We start from the raw sequence: 19,116 nt of genomic DNA on the forward strand, positions 1-19,116 counted from the left end.
ATAAGCCAAGTGGCAAGCCCTGCAACAATTCTGATTATTTTCATACTCTCTTTTGGAAAGGGCACAACATGTGAACAAAAATGGTCTTGAAGCCAAATCTTGCCAATCATGAAAGCTGTTCTGGGCATAAGCTAGGTACCTCTGGAGACCCCTTGTGTTGTGGTATTGTTCAGGATCTTCTTAGTTACTGTTAATTGTACGTTATGTTTAAGTAAGATTTAAGTATACAGAATAAAAATTTAACCTTTCTTAAAATAATCCAGAGAAAAAGACATTAAATAGGGCATTCTGCCATTTACATTATGAAGGCTGCACCTGGATCTCTCCACTTCACATTCCCAGCATCTTCTCCTTCCAGACTCTGCTCACCCAAATGCCAGCTTTAGGATTCTAAAGTTTATGTTACCACATCGTAGTTACCATTCCCTCACCAACATACAACAGTCTACTTTAAATCTGGTAATGACAATTTGCAAATACCTCAATCCAACACTAATTTCTGGCCTTCACTGTTTTCCCCTTAAGTGTACAGGATCTCTGAGAGGAGAAAAAGGGCAGATAAAGCCACGTGGCCTTTTAGACACAAATCCACACATCCAGGAGCATTTCTTTTAATATTTTACTCCCTAACTCCATTGTTACTAAAATTTATTGCTGCCAAACATTCTTTCACTAAGGCAGTTATAGTTTTGATAAAGATTTAAATTGCAAGGAATTATAGATGATCTATATTTTCCTAAGAGAAAGCAGTTTATGTACTCCCATAAATGCTGTCAGAAAATGAGGTAGTTTCTTGCATTTTATAATATAGCATAGTTGCTCAACTTTTCTTTCTGTATTCACATATTCTATCTTACAAATGATGTATCTAGAATGAATGTCTAAGTTAAAAAACAAACACATTTTAGTTTCTTTTTCTTATGTTTCCTATAATCAGAATGTATTCATCATTTATTTGGGGGAAGTACAAAGAGAAAGATCCTGCTTTGAGCTGTCAGTCAGATGATTCTTCTTTTTGAGGAGACCCTGATAAAGTGTTAAGCGATGAGCAGTTGTTAATATTTATGGGTACTAAACATTCTTTTGATAGCAGGAAGAAATATTAAAATAATACAACATATTTAATAACTAAACTTGGTATTTTAACCAAAGTAGTTGCAACATTCTTAATATTTTGGAAAATCATGACTGTTACATTGATTGTTCCCTACATCTATTCCTAAAAAGAATGAAGGCTTATATTAAGACAAAATTTTACATTCTTGCATCTTTATTTTAAATTATATTTTACTCAATTGTAAGATTACTGATTAAGAAAAGGTTTTGGTCATAACTTACCTTTACCTCCATCCATATTACACTGGAATTAAATCATATAGAAAAAATATTTTTTCATTAATATTACCAGATGTATCAACAGTGTGATTTATTTTTAATTATGTAATGAAAAAAATACTTGGGTGTAGATTTTCCAAAAATGATAACCTTGAAATTAATGATCATTAAAAGATTTCTAGGTTTCGATTTTTTATAAAAATCAATTTTTAGAATCACAGTGAAGAAGTCCTAAATTCCTCATACAACATAAAATTATATAAAAATAGAAGACATAGACATCTTTAACTCTTTAATCCTTTGATTAAGCAGCAAGCATATCACTCTTCCAGGCCAAACACTGCTTAAACAAAAAAGAAAAATAATGACGTGCAAAATATTTACAAAATATGCAAAGCACACAATAAAGACATCTCACTATATACACGTGTCATATTACTAATGAAGCTAAGATTTTCCCACTGTGTGCTCTAGTGTACGTAAATGAAATTACAGCACATCCCTCAGATACAGCACCTTGGCCCATTGCTGGAATAGAACAGATTTTAAATGAATCACAATATGCTTAGCAGCTGGACAGATGCTGGTGCTGACCAACTTGATTGACATATCCCACATACTGTATACTGAAGGTCTACTGACAAGAGACAAGACAATAAAAGCTGTATAGTATGCACATATGCAAGACAACCCAAGTACTTAAAAATGCTTTAGATACTTTAAGATTTATAACTGTCCCCTGTGGCTTTTAAAGTAAAAATAAGTATAAATTCTTGAATATTGAGAATTTTAAATCAGATTTTATCTTGTTACAGTCCAGGGGCAGGAACTATTTAAGGTGAGCCAATGAGAAAAAACGGATACATCCTGGAAAAAGTTTATGCCAGAATTTAAGGACCTTATGCAAAGAAGTGGTCTAAAGTTCAAAATTAAAACTAATCAATGGATTTAAGTCTATTGCTCTTTAAGGCTTTAGAGCCAACGGTAGGGACTGCTACTCCAGTACTTTGGGAATATATGTCCTCTCAAAACTTATGTTAGGGCCTTAGCTGTTGACGATTTTGTGAAGTAGTTCTACATGTGATGAGAATGTGAATGTGCAAACATTTAGCCTTAAGTTCCACTAGTATAGCAATCTAAGTGATCTGGACCTTTGCACAAGTCATGATTCCAATATGAAATCATTGTATCAAAAATATTAGTAACACATTGTTGATATATACTATCACTCGTAAAATATTCTTTGTAGGCGGTTAATGATTATGTGTTGAATTAAGAAGACTTGAATTTTTTTTGTTTCTTTATAAAAAGGGGTCTCAGCATTTTAAGTTAACAGCACAATTGTGACAATATACTGATACATCTTTAGATAACACAGAACAAATTCTTAAATTTATTTTATGAAATCATGTTGATGATTTAACCCTAAACCAAACCCACGAGTACAGGTCGGCTGCAAGGAATACACAAATGTATCCAAAGAGTACAATAGAGATTTATCAAGAAAACATCCTTTATATTAAATGCAGACCATATTAATAAGTATGAGGGCAATTTTAAGTTCAGAACCTAAACACAAAAAGGGTATCGTAAATAAATGCTTCCATAACCACTATCTCCACATAACTGACAAAATATAATTCTCTTCTAAAGTCCCCAAATATAGGCAACTACTAGTTAAAAGCAGATAGCACTTAGAAACTTTAAAAAAAAATCGAAATTAACTCCATTTTCAAGGAACTTAAAGACATTATACTTCAACAAATTAAGTCCTCATTTGTATGTAAAATTATTATTCCGATCTTATTACTCAAAGATGATGGGTCAATGACCTTTAAGCAAGAAGTTTGCACTAGGACCCTAAACTGTATGTTAAAGGGTTAGTAGGTTCAGTACATTCTTTGTGGTTTCATATAATTGCTTTGCAATTGATTAAATTGCTTTCTTTTAAAGGAACATATTAAAATTCCTTTAGAAAAAAAAGCAAGATTTTTGAAAAAAGGGATATGCAGCTATAATTTCTTAAATATGCATTAAAAGAACATATGTCAAAATCTGAAATGCAGGCTATTTATTCTTGTACTCCTAACATAGGAAAATGTTGCTAAAAAATTAAATTACAGAAAAAAAAGTCAAACATCCTTAACTAAAGAAACTTAAGGAGTTTTCATAATTCCTAAGTCAATATTCCTGTACTAAAAGCCTTGACTATGAAGAGGCAGGAATATAAAGAATTTCAGTAAAATAAATACAGTGAAAACAAAACAAAAAAACCTTGGTATATAGAATACTTAATCTTCTTTTCATTTTATGAGATCATGTCGCTGAACGTACACTCTGGAAAGGAGGCTAACTGTAGGCTTTTTGTTGTATAACATTTCAGTTGCGTGAATTAAAAAATTTCTGAGACATCCACTTATGTTAGCCCACTGCCACAGAACTAGTTCGCAGCCTCAGTATCTAGGAAGGGTTACTCTTTCCTCTTTCGCCTCAGTCAGACGAGCATTGGTATAATGATGGGGTGAAAAGTTACTGCAGCTCTGTCCAATTTAATTTAAGTGCAGTGAGGACTGTGAATCTGTCTGAATTCCGATAAGTGACGGTGGCTGTTGACCACCAACCGTGGACAACACTGGTCTTGGGTTTAGACGGGGTGGCATAGAATTAGCAGGGCGAATGAGAGGTGGTGGAGGCTGATTTAAAGTTGGCCGGGGCTGGATGAACCGAGCCTGCTGCTGCAGCGGAGGAGGCTGCCGGTGAAGAGCAGGGGCAGCAGGCAGTGTTGGACGAAGAAGTGGTGGAGGCTGGTTCAGAGTGGCAATGGGGGCTGTTGGTGTTGGAGTGGATGATGGGGCAGGAGGTGATGGACCCAGAGTCCGAGGAGCCTGTGGGGTCTGTGCCTAGAGGTGAGGAAACAAAAATACACGTATGAGATGATAGTTCCTAATGAACTTAATACAATATAGTTTGGGCTGTCACAGGAAAAACAAAACAAATCAAAACAAAACAAAAACAACACAAGTGTTCTTTTGGAAGCACAAGCTTCTTTTATTTTAAACAAAACAAAACAAAAAACCAAAAACCGAAAAAGCAACGAAGCTACCCAACAGGCATCTTTATTAGTAAACAGCTTAACACTGGAAATAAAAATAAGACTTATGAAAGAGCAATACACTCTCCATTCTTCTAGGATCAGAACTTAGCATGTCATTATGACTTAAGAGTCACGAGAGATGCACCACTGAGTAAGTGTATTGTCAACCTTTCATGCTCATTCAGCTGTCCTCTGACAAATTAACCTTACAGAATACCACACAAAATGCTGATTCCTCAACTCATATTAGCTCAAATTCCATACACAAACACACCTCCTCTTCTTCATCAGTGCTCTTCCCTGATGGCACATTAGAAGCACTTTTTGTCTCCTCCCCTAAAGTAGAAGCATCACCATTAGAAGCCTGGGTTCCTTGTTCTGCTTCCCACTCCTGCAATACCTCCTCTAAGTTAAACCGACGCCTGTAGTTTACAAAGAAGTTCTTCACTTGGCCAACAGTCTTGTTGCCAATTACATCTGCAATAGCTTGAAAATCTTTACCATATTTGCGGACACCTGGAAGGCAAAGTAAATAATACACCTGTGAAGGATCAGTAAGGAGAGCTGTGTGTACTATACATCATGCACACACAAAAGATACCAGCAATGAAAATCCTTTCTGATAAACTCTGCTCATTTCTCAATTCTGAGATAGAGGCTAAGATATCAGGGTCACAGATGAAAACCATCAATTACGTCATTTCATCGAGCCAGCCACTTGCCTTCAACTGAACAATCAGAAACTTACCATTTTTTACATACTCAGTTATTTTCTCCAATCCTCCTTGAACTCTCAAATACAGTCCACTTATTGTAAAGCATTGAATTCTTTGTTCCATCCTCAATTCCACATTCATTTATTTCCCTAGTAGCCAGTCACCTAAATTTGAGCAACACCGTTTGTAAACAAAACTGGATGGGAATGAGCCATCTCTTTTATCCCCTCAATGGACTGAGTGAGTAGTCTTAGGGTTCCCCCATTAAGAAAAGCATTTCAATTTTGGTCTTAATACCAACTTCAGCATGATTACTTGCCTATCTCACCAGGGTACCAATGAACAGAAATGAGATAATAAATTAAATATAAAAGGCAGGAGAATTGTCATAATCTAATGGACAAAAAAAGGGAAGCTATTTTGCAGAGCTGGTTGGATTTTAACTCATCTCATCGTTCCAGAGACTGTATAAAGGAAGGATTCCTGGCTGTGCTCTGTGGCCCAGAGAAGAAGGTTACAGAGGTGACCACTCGGAGCTTGCCTGTACTCATCATCACTGCCTTAAATTTAAGGAGGATTGTACACTCACTTATCAGAGAACCTAACTTTTCATTATGGAAATTTTATTGAAACAAAGGATAACATTTGTTTATGAACTTGAGATAGTCAATTATGCTACAGAATTTTAAATGACTTTATATAATCAGATGGATAATCATTTGCTTTTAAGGAAATTCTAAAAGAAGTTCACTGACTCATTCTAGAAAGAGAAACTTAGCTCAAAATATAAAAGTTGTCAGAAATTTTGATTTTACAATTTGATAAACTGCTTTTTAAAATACCAGAAAACAGTAACATTAATTACAGAGGTGAGAAAGGAGAAAAAAATACTGATGCTTGTGATATGTCTGTAATTTGAGCTAAGCAACCAGAAACATGGAGATTTAAATAAACTTAACATGTCTACAATCACAAATGAGAGAATAATATAAGGATATGCTATTACCCCAGAAGAAATGATAGATATATTCTTACTGATACTTATTGGCACGATACACCCAATTACCTTAAAGCACCATCACGATATGACATAATGCCTGTTTTAAATTCTGCCCTTATTTTACATTGAGAACTTGGGAATAAGCGTCTCTTGCTACCTTCACCCAGCGAGGCTTGACTCTACGGGGAGCTCCTTTATCTTAGAGCATTTTAGGCAGCGGGTCTGATAGTATTACGCTATAACCATATCTACCTTAAATAGAGAGTTTTGGTTTGTAAACTATGCCCATTTGCTGTGTTTTCAAAGGGAAAAACAGGTATGACTATAAAGCAACAATAATACTTCAACATTGTTTACAATATTTTAGCAACATAAACAATTTTATATTCTCTTTAAATCCATGAGGTGATTTCCAGGTTGAACTTCAGAAGTGAGTATAAATTCTAATGGTGACTAGGTTCCAAGTGGGTTTATTTGGCAATAAAAATCCAAGGTTATTTCATATTAGGAACTATTACTATATATTCAAGTGTCTCTACTACTCATACTTTGGAAAACAGCAACCAATTTGAGATTGCTGCAATGAGTAATGACTACTAATTAGAAATCAGATACAGTGTTTATGAGAGTGCTAATTTTCATAAGAGATATTTAATTTACATTCTAGAAATGACCAAACCTACTGAATACATGAGTTTAGTAACAAAAACCTTAAATAAATCCAGGATTAGATCTTCTGTATTCCTAGCAAGAAGCCACGTCACACTAAGACTAAATCTGACTCTAAGTCTGAAGAAATTACAACTCTCAGAACACCTATTTGTTTGGCAAAATGTATTCCCAAACCTACTACTAAGTTGTCCCCATGTCTGATTCCATTACATAGCTGTCCCCTCTTCTTCTGACTCTATTCTTTTTGATCCTCCACTTTATTTTCTGTTGCTCAATGGACTTTATCTTGTCATCAATACTGCTGCATTTTCAGAATTACAGAGTCCAAAACCCAAACTACTTCTATAGGACCTTTAGTTTTTCCAGACACTTTGGATGTCAAGGACTTTTTCCAAGTCACCTAGGTTCTGAGTCACCTAGGCATGTTTATTATTAACTCATGTATGCCACTCTTATATCAATGACTTACAAAATCTCAAGGCTCAGACCACACTGCAGGCTTCCATAGTCTGGCTGAGGACCCCATACATATCCTGTGTATAAGTGGGCCCAGACAGTAAGGTCCTTAGCCTGCAGGATGGCTGGGCAGGGTCTGGAATAGCTAGCTCCTTGGCAGTTTCCACTGGACAACAGTAGCCTCCTCTGTTTGCCCCAGTGTGTTTTGACAAATTTCCTAATTTTCTGTGTGCCACGATGTGAAAAAGGTTGGGAAGTACTGTCCTATAGAAAACAAATCAGCACCAGCATTACTACAATGCTGAGTACACAAGAAGTACTCAGGAAATATGATTGATTTTTCTTTGCTATAAGGCTTCATTCTATTTTTCGTCCCCAAACCACAAGTCACATGTGGCCGACTTCTTTCAACAGCATATTTTGGTTAGAAGGTACAATTCTTAAGCTCTATACTGTGGCTGATAACCAGGCAAACTCTAGTCAAACACCAGCTGAAGACTTAATGGGACTGCTCCTTTAGAAGAATCCCCAGTTAGGCTTCTGGAGGACAAACCAGCCGGGGTAGCAATGCGGAGCAGCTAACTTGAACAACATAGGACATCTGAGCTACTTTAGTTCCAGTTTGTACCTGGAGGAGGGTGGTCCATTCTTTTTTCACAGTTTAGAGTAAACTAGGCCATCTGACTGCACTGTCAGCAAGGGAGTTAAACGTTAAAAGCAGTGATTAAATCTCTCTTCCTGAAGGTGCAAAAGGCATGGGTCCATCTGAACCATGGTTTTAAATTAACCTTCTCACCTTTAGGGCAAGAGGTCAGTTTTTAAAGATTAGTGGAATAATACTTTGGAGAATCCTGGAAAAGGTAAATTATAAATTTCCCAGGGAGAGAAAACTTGTTTTCAGTCAAATTTCTAAATTTCATTTGAAAGTTACAATGAAACAACTTGACTTCCTATGCTGGGAGATGATACTTTATAATCTTTAATACACACTTTTGAAGTTATATCTGGGTACTAACATAATATCATTAGGATATTGTTATCATTACATTTTATAAAAGCCCATTTTCCAACCAGTAGTCTATATTACCTAACAAAACAACACATATTCGTATTTTTTTAGCTTTGGCTAGCAACTTCAGGAGCATTTGTAATATGGTGTTTCCCAACTTTGGAAAGGGAATTATAGACTTTTTTTTCTTTTCTTTTTTTTGAGGAAGATCAGCCCTGAGCTAACTGCTGCCAATCTTCCTCATTTTGCTGAGGAAGACTGGCCCTGAGATAACATCTGTGCCCATCTTCCTCTATTTTATATGTGGGACGCCTACCACAGCATGGTGTGCCAAGCGGTGCCATTGTCCACACCCGGTATCCGAACCAGTGAACCCCAGGCCACCGAAGCGGAACGTGCACACTTAACCGCTGTGCCACCCAGCCAGCCCTGACTTTTTTTTCCTTAGACAGAAGTATATCATGAATTTGCTTCTGCTATGTTTAAAAAGTTATCTTTAAAATCTGATTTTGGATTACAAAAAAAAAAAGCCAAAACATTACAGTAGCAAGCTGCTGAAATTTTGGTAGTGAAATTTTGGGGGATATTTTTCCCTGCTTCTTATAGTAAAATTTCTTAAAGTGAACATGTATTTAGTATAATTGAAAAATATTAATTTTTCAAAAATCTATTTTTGAAATAGGAACATAGTGATGTCTAGAAACTCTAGGAATGTGGTTCTTTCCTATCAATAGAGATTAATTTTAAAGTCAAACTATTTGGGAACATGCACTTCTTTCCAACTCCTGTAAATCTCTTCAAGAATTCAAATTAAAGAAGGTAAAAAAGATGTCAACAGCAGTGGGACAGTGATTGGTGCACCTAAGCAAGGGCTAAAAGTCAAAATCATATATTCTCTTTCCAATGGCTGGCCTCTCTCTTCTGAGTCTTGCTTGTATTCCCATCTTCCTTGTTATAAGTTAAATTCTATCACAAAAATGTTGGGAATTTTGAATCATTTATTACCTGAAGCAAGTGCAGCAGAGGGCTGACAATTATACTTTTGGGCCTCCCTTCTTATGATCTCTGTTATCATAGAAGAAATTCTCTACATAAATGAGTACCTTTTAGACGGAAAGCATGAATCTTCTCTCTCCACTTCCTTTTGATCGTTTGTGTACGGGGTTACAATCTTTATTCTTAAACAACTGCCAAATCTCTTTTTTCCTCTACTTTAGGAATCATTCTAGCCTTTTTTTTTAAAAGTATGAGATAAAATTAGAAAGAAGACAATTTCTAGACTTACAACTTCATTCCTCCTAAAAAGGAATGCATGTATGAGCTAGAGGGAGAGACGGCAACATTTAACTGTAAGCAAAACCACTGGCACAGCTCTTCCCTCCTGTTTCATGCGAGAAGGCAGGCAATGCGGACAAAACCTTAAAAATTAAACTTGACATCTTGATAAAACTGAAGATTTTTGTTGTTGTTTATCCTAAAACAGCACAAATATTTTAGATGGAGCACATAGTGTTTTTTAGCACTCATGACTATGAAATGAATACATTTAAGAGACCCAAAATATTGTATACCACGCTTCTGCCCTGATACACTTTAAAGAGTAAATATTTTGCACTATCATTTAAAGGTACTGTTATTTTTTGAAAATAGCTAATAATTGTTCCATTTTACACGAAAAAAATTACACCTAGACTCTAATTCCTTTCTTGATTATTGCTAAATAAGGAACATTTATCATATGAACATCAAGACTGATTTTAGGATAATTTCTAAAAGTACTATAGATTAGAAAAAACGTTTATATATATGACACAAGCTACAAACAGGGGTATTTCATCATTTGTGCAAATATGTAAAGACTATAATTGGTCTCACTGTTAACTAATTTTTTATAATAGAAAATTTAGATACTGAAGGCTGGAACAGATTATAGAAATTGCAGAAATATCATTCTTGGCAAGTATTTTAAGAGGATTATATTATCAGCATTTATAATATCCCACTTGGGGACTCTTAAGAACGTTACTGAAAGTTACATCTAGAACTGAAGCTAACACAATCAAGTGAGAGATTACACGAGTATAAACAGACATTCCTATTTGGTCTGAGCATGACTTTCCCCTTTCCAAATAAGGGAGAAAGAAGAAAAATAGCTTATTAATTATTAGAATAACATCTATTTATTTAAGTACTTATTTTTTAAATGGTTATTTAGTTAATAACAATATGAGTAGATGGGAAATAAAGCAGGAAATATATATTTAAACCCTAGGAAATGATCTTAATATGTTTATTTGGTTTTAAAAGAGTTACAACAGAAAAGTTTATTTAATAGTAGAGTCATAAATCTCACTAGTGACATTAGAGCCAATAGTTCTCTTTCCAGGTCACTGTAATAGTCAACTCTGATTAAAATAAAATAAAGCATTTAATAAATCAGTGTCAAGTTGGAATATATGTAAAATGTCTCGAACATAAAGTACTATATAAATTAAAACATGTTAATATCAAAACATAAATGATTTATTATTACTTTGTAAAAGTGAAATGGCCATAAGAATACCATATAAAGGTTTATCACAAATAAAGATTAAAAAGAAGGGAAAAACCACAATTGCCTGCAAAGATAAGTACTTTTGGAGAGCAAACTACATAATATGTTAAAATAAAACTGCACTTATGTACCTTAACCACACAGACTCAGGTACAGGTGACATTATTATATGATTATACTGTTTATAAGAAACACTTTTGAGCATTATATAAACGTGTGGGCACATGAGGCAAAAATAGTACTTTTTAATTCTCCCTAAAATAACTATTTTGGACACAAATAGCTTTACATTATTTTACGTAACAACAACAACAAAAAGCCCCGAAAAACAAAAACAAAAAACTTAAAAAGCCAAAGGTGAAAACAAAAATTCCACACAGAGTTAAAATAAATAAATAAAAACAAAGACATTAACATATTAAGAAAGTCCTTTCAAAATCCTAAGGACGTGCATATTCCTGTACAAATGGTTGCATTTTATTTAGGGATTGCTTTTTAATCTGTGCATAAGAATATAATACAGAACATACCTCAGTAGAGAGGAAATGTTTGATTATATCTATAAATACTCTATTCTTTTAATATTTATAAATGGAGATAACGTCCACATATATAGCTCAAACTGTATCTGCGAATCTTGCCATTGTCCCTTCCCTCGAATGCAGCCTTGCATCATATCCAAACCAGCCATAAGACTCAATGGACTCTCCCACTTAACGGAGTGCTGTAGACCAGTATCAAATCCTGAGTGCCGTATAGAGAAACATTAGCCCAGATTTTCCTAGGTGCTTCTCTTCAGAAAATTCTTCCACTGGCATAATTCTTACACTAGAGTACAGGATTAATATACTAACCTTTAAGAAACTAACTACTGAAAAGCAGGGTTAAATTCTATAGGCTATATACTATGATGGAGGGAAACACAGGCTTTATATCAATAAGAGTAATGCCTACTCATATTACAATGTTAGAGCTATAAGTCATACTTCGAATATGAAGCAGCCACTGAAAATACTAATTTTTAATAAAAAATTTAAATTGTCAGTTTCTAATTTTAAAACAGCTATTATCGTACTTTGTAAACTCATTAAACATCGTTCTGACTCATTCAGAAACTTAGTTTTACAATTATAGATGTGCTCAATGCACATACAGCAGCCTGCCTCCATAGGATCAAGTATTTTTATTTACGAAATGACTGTGTTTTGCTGCATAGGCCAAAGATGAAGCTGACATCATCCTGTCACCCTGCTGTGACATTTTCAAATCATACTGGCTGGGTAATTCTCACTCACTCAAACCCAAACTGCAGAGTCATCTATTAATTAATCTTTAATTTCATTATTCACATCTGAATGATACTTCCACTGCATTCTTGACTTAATTACGTCCTCTATGTTTGAATACCTGGAAACGTTTTTAAAGGTATCCTTATATGTGTCACTGGGGCCCAACTCTCTTATAGTAGCTAAGCTAGATAAAAAAGCTACTAGTACTCCATACAAAAAGGGCTCAGCCAGGAAGAAACAAATTGTAAATCAAACTTAAAATTACACAATCAGTCCTGCAGGTAGTTTATCTTGAAGGGGAAAAAAATCTAAACACCGAATAGAAATATACAATTTGCCCTTCTTTAAGTAATTTTAACCCAAGAAAATCCAAGTTTATAATGATTCCAATTTGCCCATGGATATTCATAATACAAAAAGTGTTCTGCCGTATAATTCAACAAGGCATTCTTAGAAATAGGGCATTTAAAATGCTACTTTACATATTTTTTGATATATCTCAAGTCTCTCTTTTGTAATATACATATATTTTAAAAGTCAGGTTTCTAAACATTCAGTGGCACATCTCTTAAGTAGGTTATAAATACACCAAAAGTTAAGCATAACATTAATATTTTCAGTACCTGATATTTACCAAATAGAGAAACACTATTATACAGAGTAATCAGAGAAACCTGAAACATAAGAGTTTCTTTGTGCTTTTAATGATGAGTTATCAATGACTGACATAGCAAGAATGAACCCAGTTGCAGAATACTGAAGCAGAGGCACAGAGAGACCATATGACTTATTCAAGCTTGTCATCACCATCATTTATTTAGTGCTGAGAATGCTTTACGTGCTGTTCAAGGACCCAAAATGCACACAGTCTCAGTATGTCACATCCACAAGTACAAAACAGAATTCCTGGTCACCAGGACTTCATGGTGAACACAGGCGCCCTTTCTTGATCCATTTCTAAAGGAAGGGAAGAACTATGGTAGTCATCTTTCATGACAAGTTAAATAATTATTAACAACAATAACTGCTTATCTTTAATATACCTTGCACTGCTAGAAGCTGCTCCTCTGTGGTCCAACGGGCATTAATTTTCTGATTTGACTACAAAATTAAAGAGAAGTTTCCTAATGAGGATATGAAGACAAGACATTTTTCCAAAGTGCTTACTTATTTTTTTTAAACTTTTCACCAAACACAGACATGAGATTACTAAAATCCTGATTTATTAAGATTCCATTTTTATAAGGATAAGGATTAAGAAATATACTGAGTTACCTTTTACCCACACAAGAAGATAATGAAAGGGAAATGTACCAATTTGGGAGAAGGAACAACATTCGCGTTTATACTCTAGTCAGAGATATTAAAACTGAGAAAATCTATTAGTCACCCATTTTCCAACTGCAATGTTCCTATCACACATTGCAAATGTTAATTTTAGCCTGTTTTAAACATTTAAGAGACTATTTTCTTTAGAGAGGATCTGTGACTCTAAAATTTCTTCTCCTCATATTTAGATTAATTCTATCCTCATCCCACCAACAACAGTGCTGTATAAATTAACACAGAACTGTAGATGAGGCCTAAGTCCTAAAATATTTCTTTAAATTTATGAAGCAGAAAGCGATCCACTGTAAGAATAGATTCCCCCCCTCCAAAGTCTCCTACATTTCTCCCATTATTTTTGTTTAAATAAAATTCTAAGTTTAGGATTTTTATTATGGCAATATTACAATATTAAACACTCAATCAAATTTCATTAGTGTACTCTCACTGGTTAGTGATTAAGGACCTTTGGCAGTTGATGGAAGGATAGAAATAAATACACTGTGAGCTTATGGAGGGTTGCAGTAGAAACTGCCCAGGTAAAACGCCCTGGAGTACCACATTGACACGCGGAGCAAAAAGAAAGAAAGGCTTCCTTTGAGAAGGGGCTCATTCTTGGTTTAGCAATAAGAGTTTCTGCAGTACACAAAGGTTCTGGGTAACACCAATTTTCTCACCATGTGTGAAGAGATATAAGTAAGCAGTCTGAAGAAAGAATAAAAACGAAAATCCAAAATTAAAAACAAATTCTTGAAGAAAGGAAAAAGTAAAAGGCTGAGTAAAGGAGGGAAAAACACAGACAGCACTAAATTCTAGACGATGAGATTAAAAAGGGATAGCAAGACAGGCCTATCGAAGACAGTGGATAAGCTTCAAGGTTAGGATACTGGTGATGAGGCAAAGGAGTAATAGTAAAAAAGTAGAGAAAGCGGGAGAACAGGACTCCTGAAGCAGTAATAAGAAAAGGGGGAACCAAGGATAAAAAAATGAAAAGGGAGATGATAGAAGAAAAAGTAGAAGTTTTCAACATACATTCCCCAAAAAGAGGAGTAACAAGAATGGAGTAGGAACTAATATTTGAGTTAATACCTGGCAATCTGATGCCACCTTGGCTGAGAAAGGTAGATAAAAGAGGTCCTTGGTACCCAAGGATAATTAGTATTGGAACCTATTTAAAACAAGTCCAAATATTTCAGAGTAAACGGTTAAAAAATAAAGGGCTGACTGCAACTTAATCTGAAATATGAAACTAAAACTTGTGAAAGAAAATTAGTTGATTTAAAAAACAGTGATTTTGCTTATATGCTTTCATTTTATTTTTTGGCATATCTTTTCTGACTAGACAATGGTATAACATTCCCCAGCTTTGAAATTTACAACATGAGCACAGACTGGGTCATTTTTGCTTTAAAGACTTCAACAATTTTCTCAAGGGCCTCTCTTAATTCTTTGTTGCTCAAATTATTCTTTTTTGAAGTGCTTGTCTATGAGTCATCATCCTCTTTTCTTCAGTTGTTAACTCTGCTGGCTACTGATCTGTCAACAACTCTGCAAACGATTAAAGCCATTCTCTTGTACTTTCATAAACTTCATGAAGTTCTGCATCTTTTGCAACGTTTACAATTTCATTTTGGTTTGTGCTATATTTGCATTGTACTAGCACCAGAGTAAGAGAGAAGATGTTGATATGATGGGCCAGACAACAGCTAGAGTTAATTAGGGAGAGTAGTGATAGAGCCTAATTTTTCAGGTGCTCAGTGCAGCAGTGCATATTTTCTTGTTTGACAACTTTTGCTTCTTTATGCATCCCTTGGATTAATGAGCATTTGCATAGTGAGGATCTCCTGTAATACTACACTGCAAGTTGTTCTGAGGATTAAATTTAGAATATATGTAATATATATAAGGATGTATTTAGAATATATGTAAAAAACATCTAGCACAGTGCCTGAGCAAACAGAAATTGAAGTTGATCATTCAATGTTAAACCTGAAAGGTAGAAACTGGAGGAAAAGGTATCACTAATGAAAGGGACCAAAAAAATAAAAGAGCAATAACGTGTACTACGAAAACCTATTTTCACCTTATAAACAAATCAGGAGATGGGATGAACACAAATTATTATTAAAATAAATAAGTACAGAATATACTGGGGATTCAAAGATGAGAGGAAAAAGTCACAATGACTGGAATATGGAAAAAGGAAAAGTTGAAAGGGCCGGAGACTGAGACGCATTTAAGAACAGGAGAAGGTTCTAGAAGACAAAGGTGAGAAGACATACCATGTATAGGGAACAACAGGATTTGTATCAGGAAGAAATGATAAATAAGCCTGGAAAGATGGTGATAGTTAACTAAAATACGGTGAGGACTGCTTCTGGCAGGGCAGTAAATATCAAGGTTGATGAGTTCACGCTAAATTTAATGAGCAATAGTTTTTGGGGGGAGGAAGTAGGGGGAGAAAGGGAGGATTCTAACCAGAATAAGCCTTTAAGCCTAGAAAGCTGGGAGAAGTGGTGATGCTGCTAACGACATAAGAAGCGAAGAAACGTTGATGTGGGAGATGTGGGAGGGCAAGGCTAAAATGATGAATTTAACTTGGGATACACCGAAAATGAGGTATTAGTCAGGACATTGGGGTAGAACTTGGGTTCCACCTGAGGCTAAAATAGATTCATCTATTCAAACACATTTTTTAAGGGTCTGGAAAATGTTTATGAAGGAAAACAATGGAGTCATAGCTTGCTCAGACATGAGGTTCTAAAATTAGCCTATGAATTTAAAAAAAAAGTGGGTTTTTTCCCAAAATTACTCTTGAAATATTCTCACGAAGGCAGCCATGGAGACAGGCACGCAATCTCTCAATAAGTCCACACAGCCACATATTCCTCCAGTATTGGAATGAATCATTAGTTTTTCAGTTAAATCCCAGATGAAGCCTTTGGCTCGAATATAGGGTAGTACTAAGTGAAAAATATAAATACATATTTAAATACTAGAATCTCACTCAGTTCAAGAAGATGCTCACACAGGAGGCATGTGGAAGCTAAAACTGACAAGGAATAGTGGATTCACAGTTCCCTGCTCACTGTGGGGCATGCAGTAGATAAATGGCGTTCAGGCAGAACTGCCAGCACTACTACACTTGCTATTACTAAACTTATTTTTTATTTTGCTGAATATCTGTGGTTGAATCTGTGTCATTTAAATGTACATATGATGTGACTTTAATATAGTGAAGTGATGAGACTGTAAGATATTTCTAAAAAGAAGAGAGAGAAATGAGTTCTGAGGATAAAAACTTGGGAGAATGCCTACATTTACGTATAGAAAGGAAAATTATAACTGAGAAGGGACATAATAGTTATAAAAGAGAACACAACCTCTCAAAAGTTAAAGGAAGAAAGAGAGGTCATCATCTACATCCAGGGCTCAGAAAAAGGCAAGGGAAATGAGGCGTTAGAGCTGTGGAGTGTGGTCATTAGCACCAACGTTAACCTTTAAGCATAGGCTTCAATGGAAAAACGCGGTGGGGAGGGTGTTGAAACTGTATGGAATTAAACAGTTCTATGTGTGACAAAATGGAAGCAGTGGAAGAGGGAGAAGACTAAAGGACAAACAGGGCCAAAATTTTCTAAATACATAAGTTACTGATTTATATTCTCTTTTACACCCAAGAATCTGTGGTAGAGATTTGTTTAACTTACAGAAAGGACAACTAAAATATGCCTAGGCATCTAAAATTGCGTGGTAGTTGTGGTTAGCTGTGTAGAACCACTGAGAACATGCTTCTACAGCAAACCCCAGTCTGAAATACTGTTTTAAAAATACTAAAATATTAATAATATAAAACAATCCTATACGTAACAGCAATTATAATTTAAAAGGCCCCAAAGAGCCTTCTAGATCAACCTATGACATCCTTAGTGAATTCAGCATCTTTACGGCATCCTTTCCCTGCTAAATTAATTAGTCTTCACATTTGTCCCATTTTTGTCAGTAGTAGATTCATACTACCTCTGAGTGGGAAGAGTCAGAAAAGGTCACCAACTTAAACCTTCTACCTGATGCTGAAAATTCCATCCAACATCCATAATGAAAGGATGTCACCCATGTATTCATGAAAACATCCATCGAGGGAGAAATTTTTAGCTTCAAAAAGCACTCCTTTTTCAGTTTCTTGCTTCCTAGATTTATTAATCTCCTTGTCCTCACCTACCAACCTCCACCCAAAACAAATCAAAGCAGAAGCAAACATGCCGCCACTCCTCCCAACACTCTCATATACTTTCAAGGAGATACATTAATGACACACACTAATTCCTACTTGGCAATGTTCTTTGGATTTATCACTTGCTGTCCATTCCTACAACTAAGACCCGATCCTACCCAATACTCCTTTGCCATTTACTTTATCAGTCAAATGCATGGTATTTTAGTAGCTGTAAAGTTTCTAATTAATCCTATATAACAGTGCAGCATAACTTCCCTAATTAAAAATTTTCATTATATCCTTCCTTTCCATTTGACTTAATTTAAAAGGCAAACTTCTCTTCCTAGCTTTCACAAAGACTTTATACTCTGGCCCTTGCCTATTGATCTCCAGCACAAAAAAATCCCTGTTCAACTCAACCTTGTTAGTGTCTCTTTCACACACCATGTTCATTCGTCCTCTGCACACAAGTTTGCCTTCCTAAGTAAATAACATGCTTCTTGAGAAAACATAGTTTTACACTTCCACTGAATTCTCAATAGTAATCAGCACAATAATGAGCCCATAATAAGTGCTCAGGGAATACCTATTGGGGGTTTTTAAGTGTTTTTATTTTTCCCCACTGGATTTATATTTTGAATGTACTGTCCAACACCAACCATTGTTCATATTATTCCCTCCTCCTGCCCTTTTTGAATGTGCAAAAATCCTACTCATCCTTCACACTTCAGCTGAAACATCCCTCTGCAGGAAGTCTTCCCTGATCATCCTAGTCAGAATGAATAATAACCACTTGTTTTCTTATATCACTTTACTTACAAATCTACCACATAACTTCAATCAGTTTGTCTTATAATAGCTAGACTGTAAGTTCTTTCTTTAAAAGCAGATGGAAAAATCCATCTTTCCTTCATTTTTGTGTCCACTCTTCCCCACATACACTTCCCACAGTGCCTTACATGAAACATATAATCAATACATACTTCTGGAAGTGTACAGACTTTCTTTACCAAATTTTTCCCTAAATGAAAATAAATATAACCAAATGAATAAGTAAAGCATCTTAATAAGTGTTTACTTCCAGGTGAGTTTCATCATACAGTAGCCTATGTATCCAAAGGTTACCGAGATTCTTTCATTAGGTATTAGGTAGAAATTCTTTAGGTTAGATATTACCTAAAGATAAGTGGATACATTACATTTTTCAAGGTCTTTACTATGACTGTTAATCGAGTATTTTGAAATATATCTATTCAGGTTGCTCTCCCCTGCAAAGCAACAGGAATAATATGATAAATATAAATATATCCTGGGCATTTTCTAGATGATAAAACACATATATATTTTTCAGGTCATATGAGTTCAATAAATCAACCTCAAAGTAACATTCAAACTTCAATGTATAGATGGTAGAGTGTTAAGATTCTGGTTCTTTCATTTTGATCATTATCC

The 19,116-nt window shown here is 35.0% G+C and overlaps 2 protein-coding genes across 9 annotated transcripts in view; one reads left to right on the plus strand and one right to left on the minus strand.

Annotated features, from left to right (window-relative positions):
- LOC102147527 (uncharacterized) overlaps positions 1-19,116 on the plus strand; it is a 109,507-nt gene that overhangs the window by 11,336 nt on the left and 79,055 nt on the right. The window lies entirely within an intron of this gene.
- Positions 1,615-19,116, minus strand: part of RCOR3 (REST corepressor 3) — a 45,258-nt gene continuing 27,756 nt past the window's right edge. For 3 of the 4 annotated variants that reach the window (XM_023640762.2, XM_023640761.2, XM_023640763.2), the window contains 3 exons: positions 13,169-13,226; positions 4,704-4,945; positions 1,615-4,235 (listed from right to left, as the gene is read on the minus strand). In XM_023640762.2, coding sequence (XP_023496530.1) covers positions 3,885-4,235; positions 4,704-4,945; positions 13,169-13,226 — 651 coding nt within the window. In that variant the 3' untranslated portion in view covers positions 1,615-3,884. The remainder of the gene's footprint in view (positions 4,236-4,703; positions 4,946-13,168; positions 13,227-19,116) is intronic. The other variant, XM_023640766.2, reaches the window with a different exon arrangement.

This window comes from Equus caballus, chromosome 5 (genome assembly GCF_041296265.1).
Source record: "Equus caballus isolate H_3958 breed thoroughbred chromosome 5, TB-T2T, whole genome shotgun sequence".
NCBI lineage: Eukaryota > Metazoa > Chordata > Mammalia > Perissodactyla > Equidae > Equus > Equus caballus.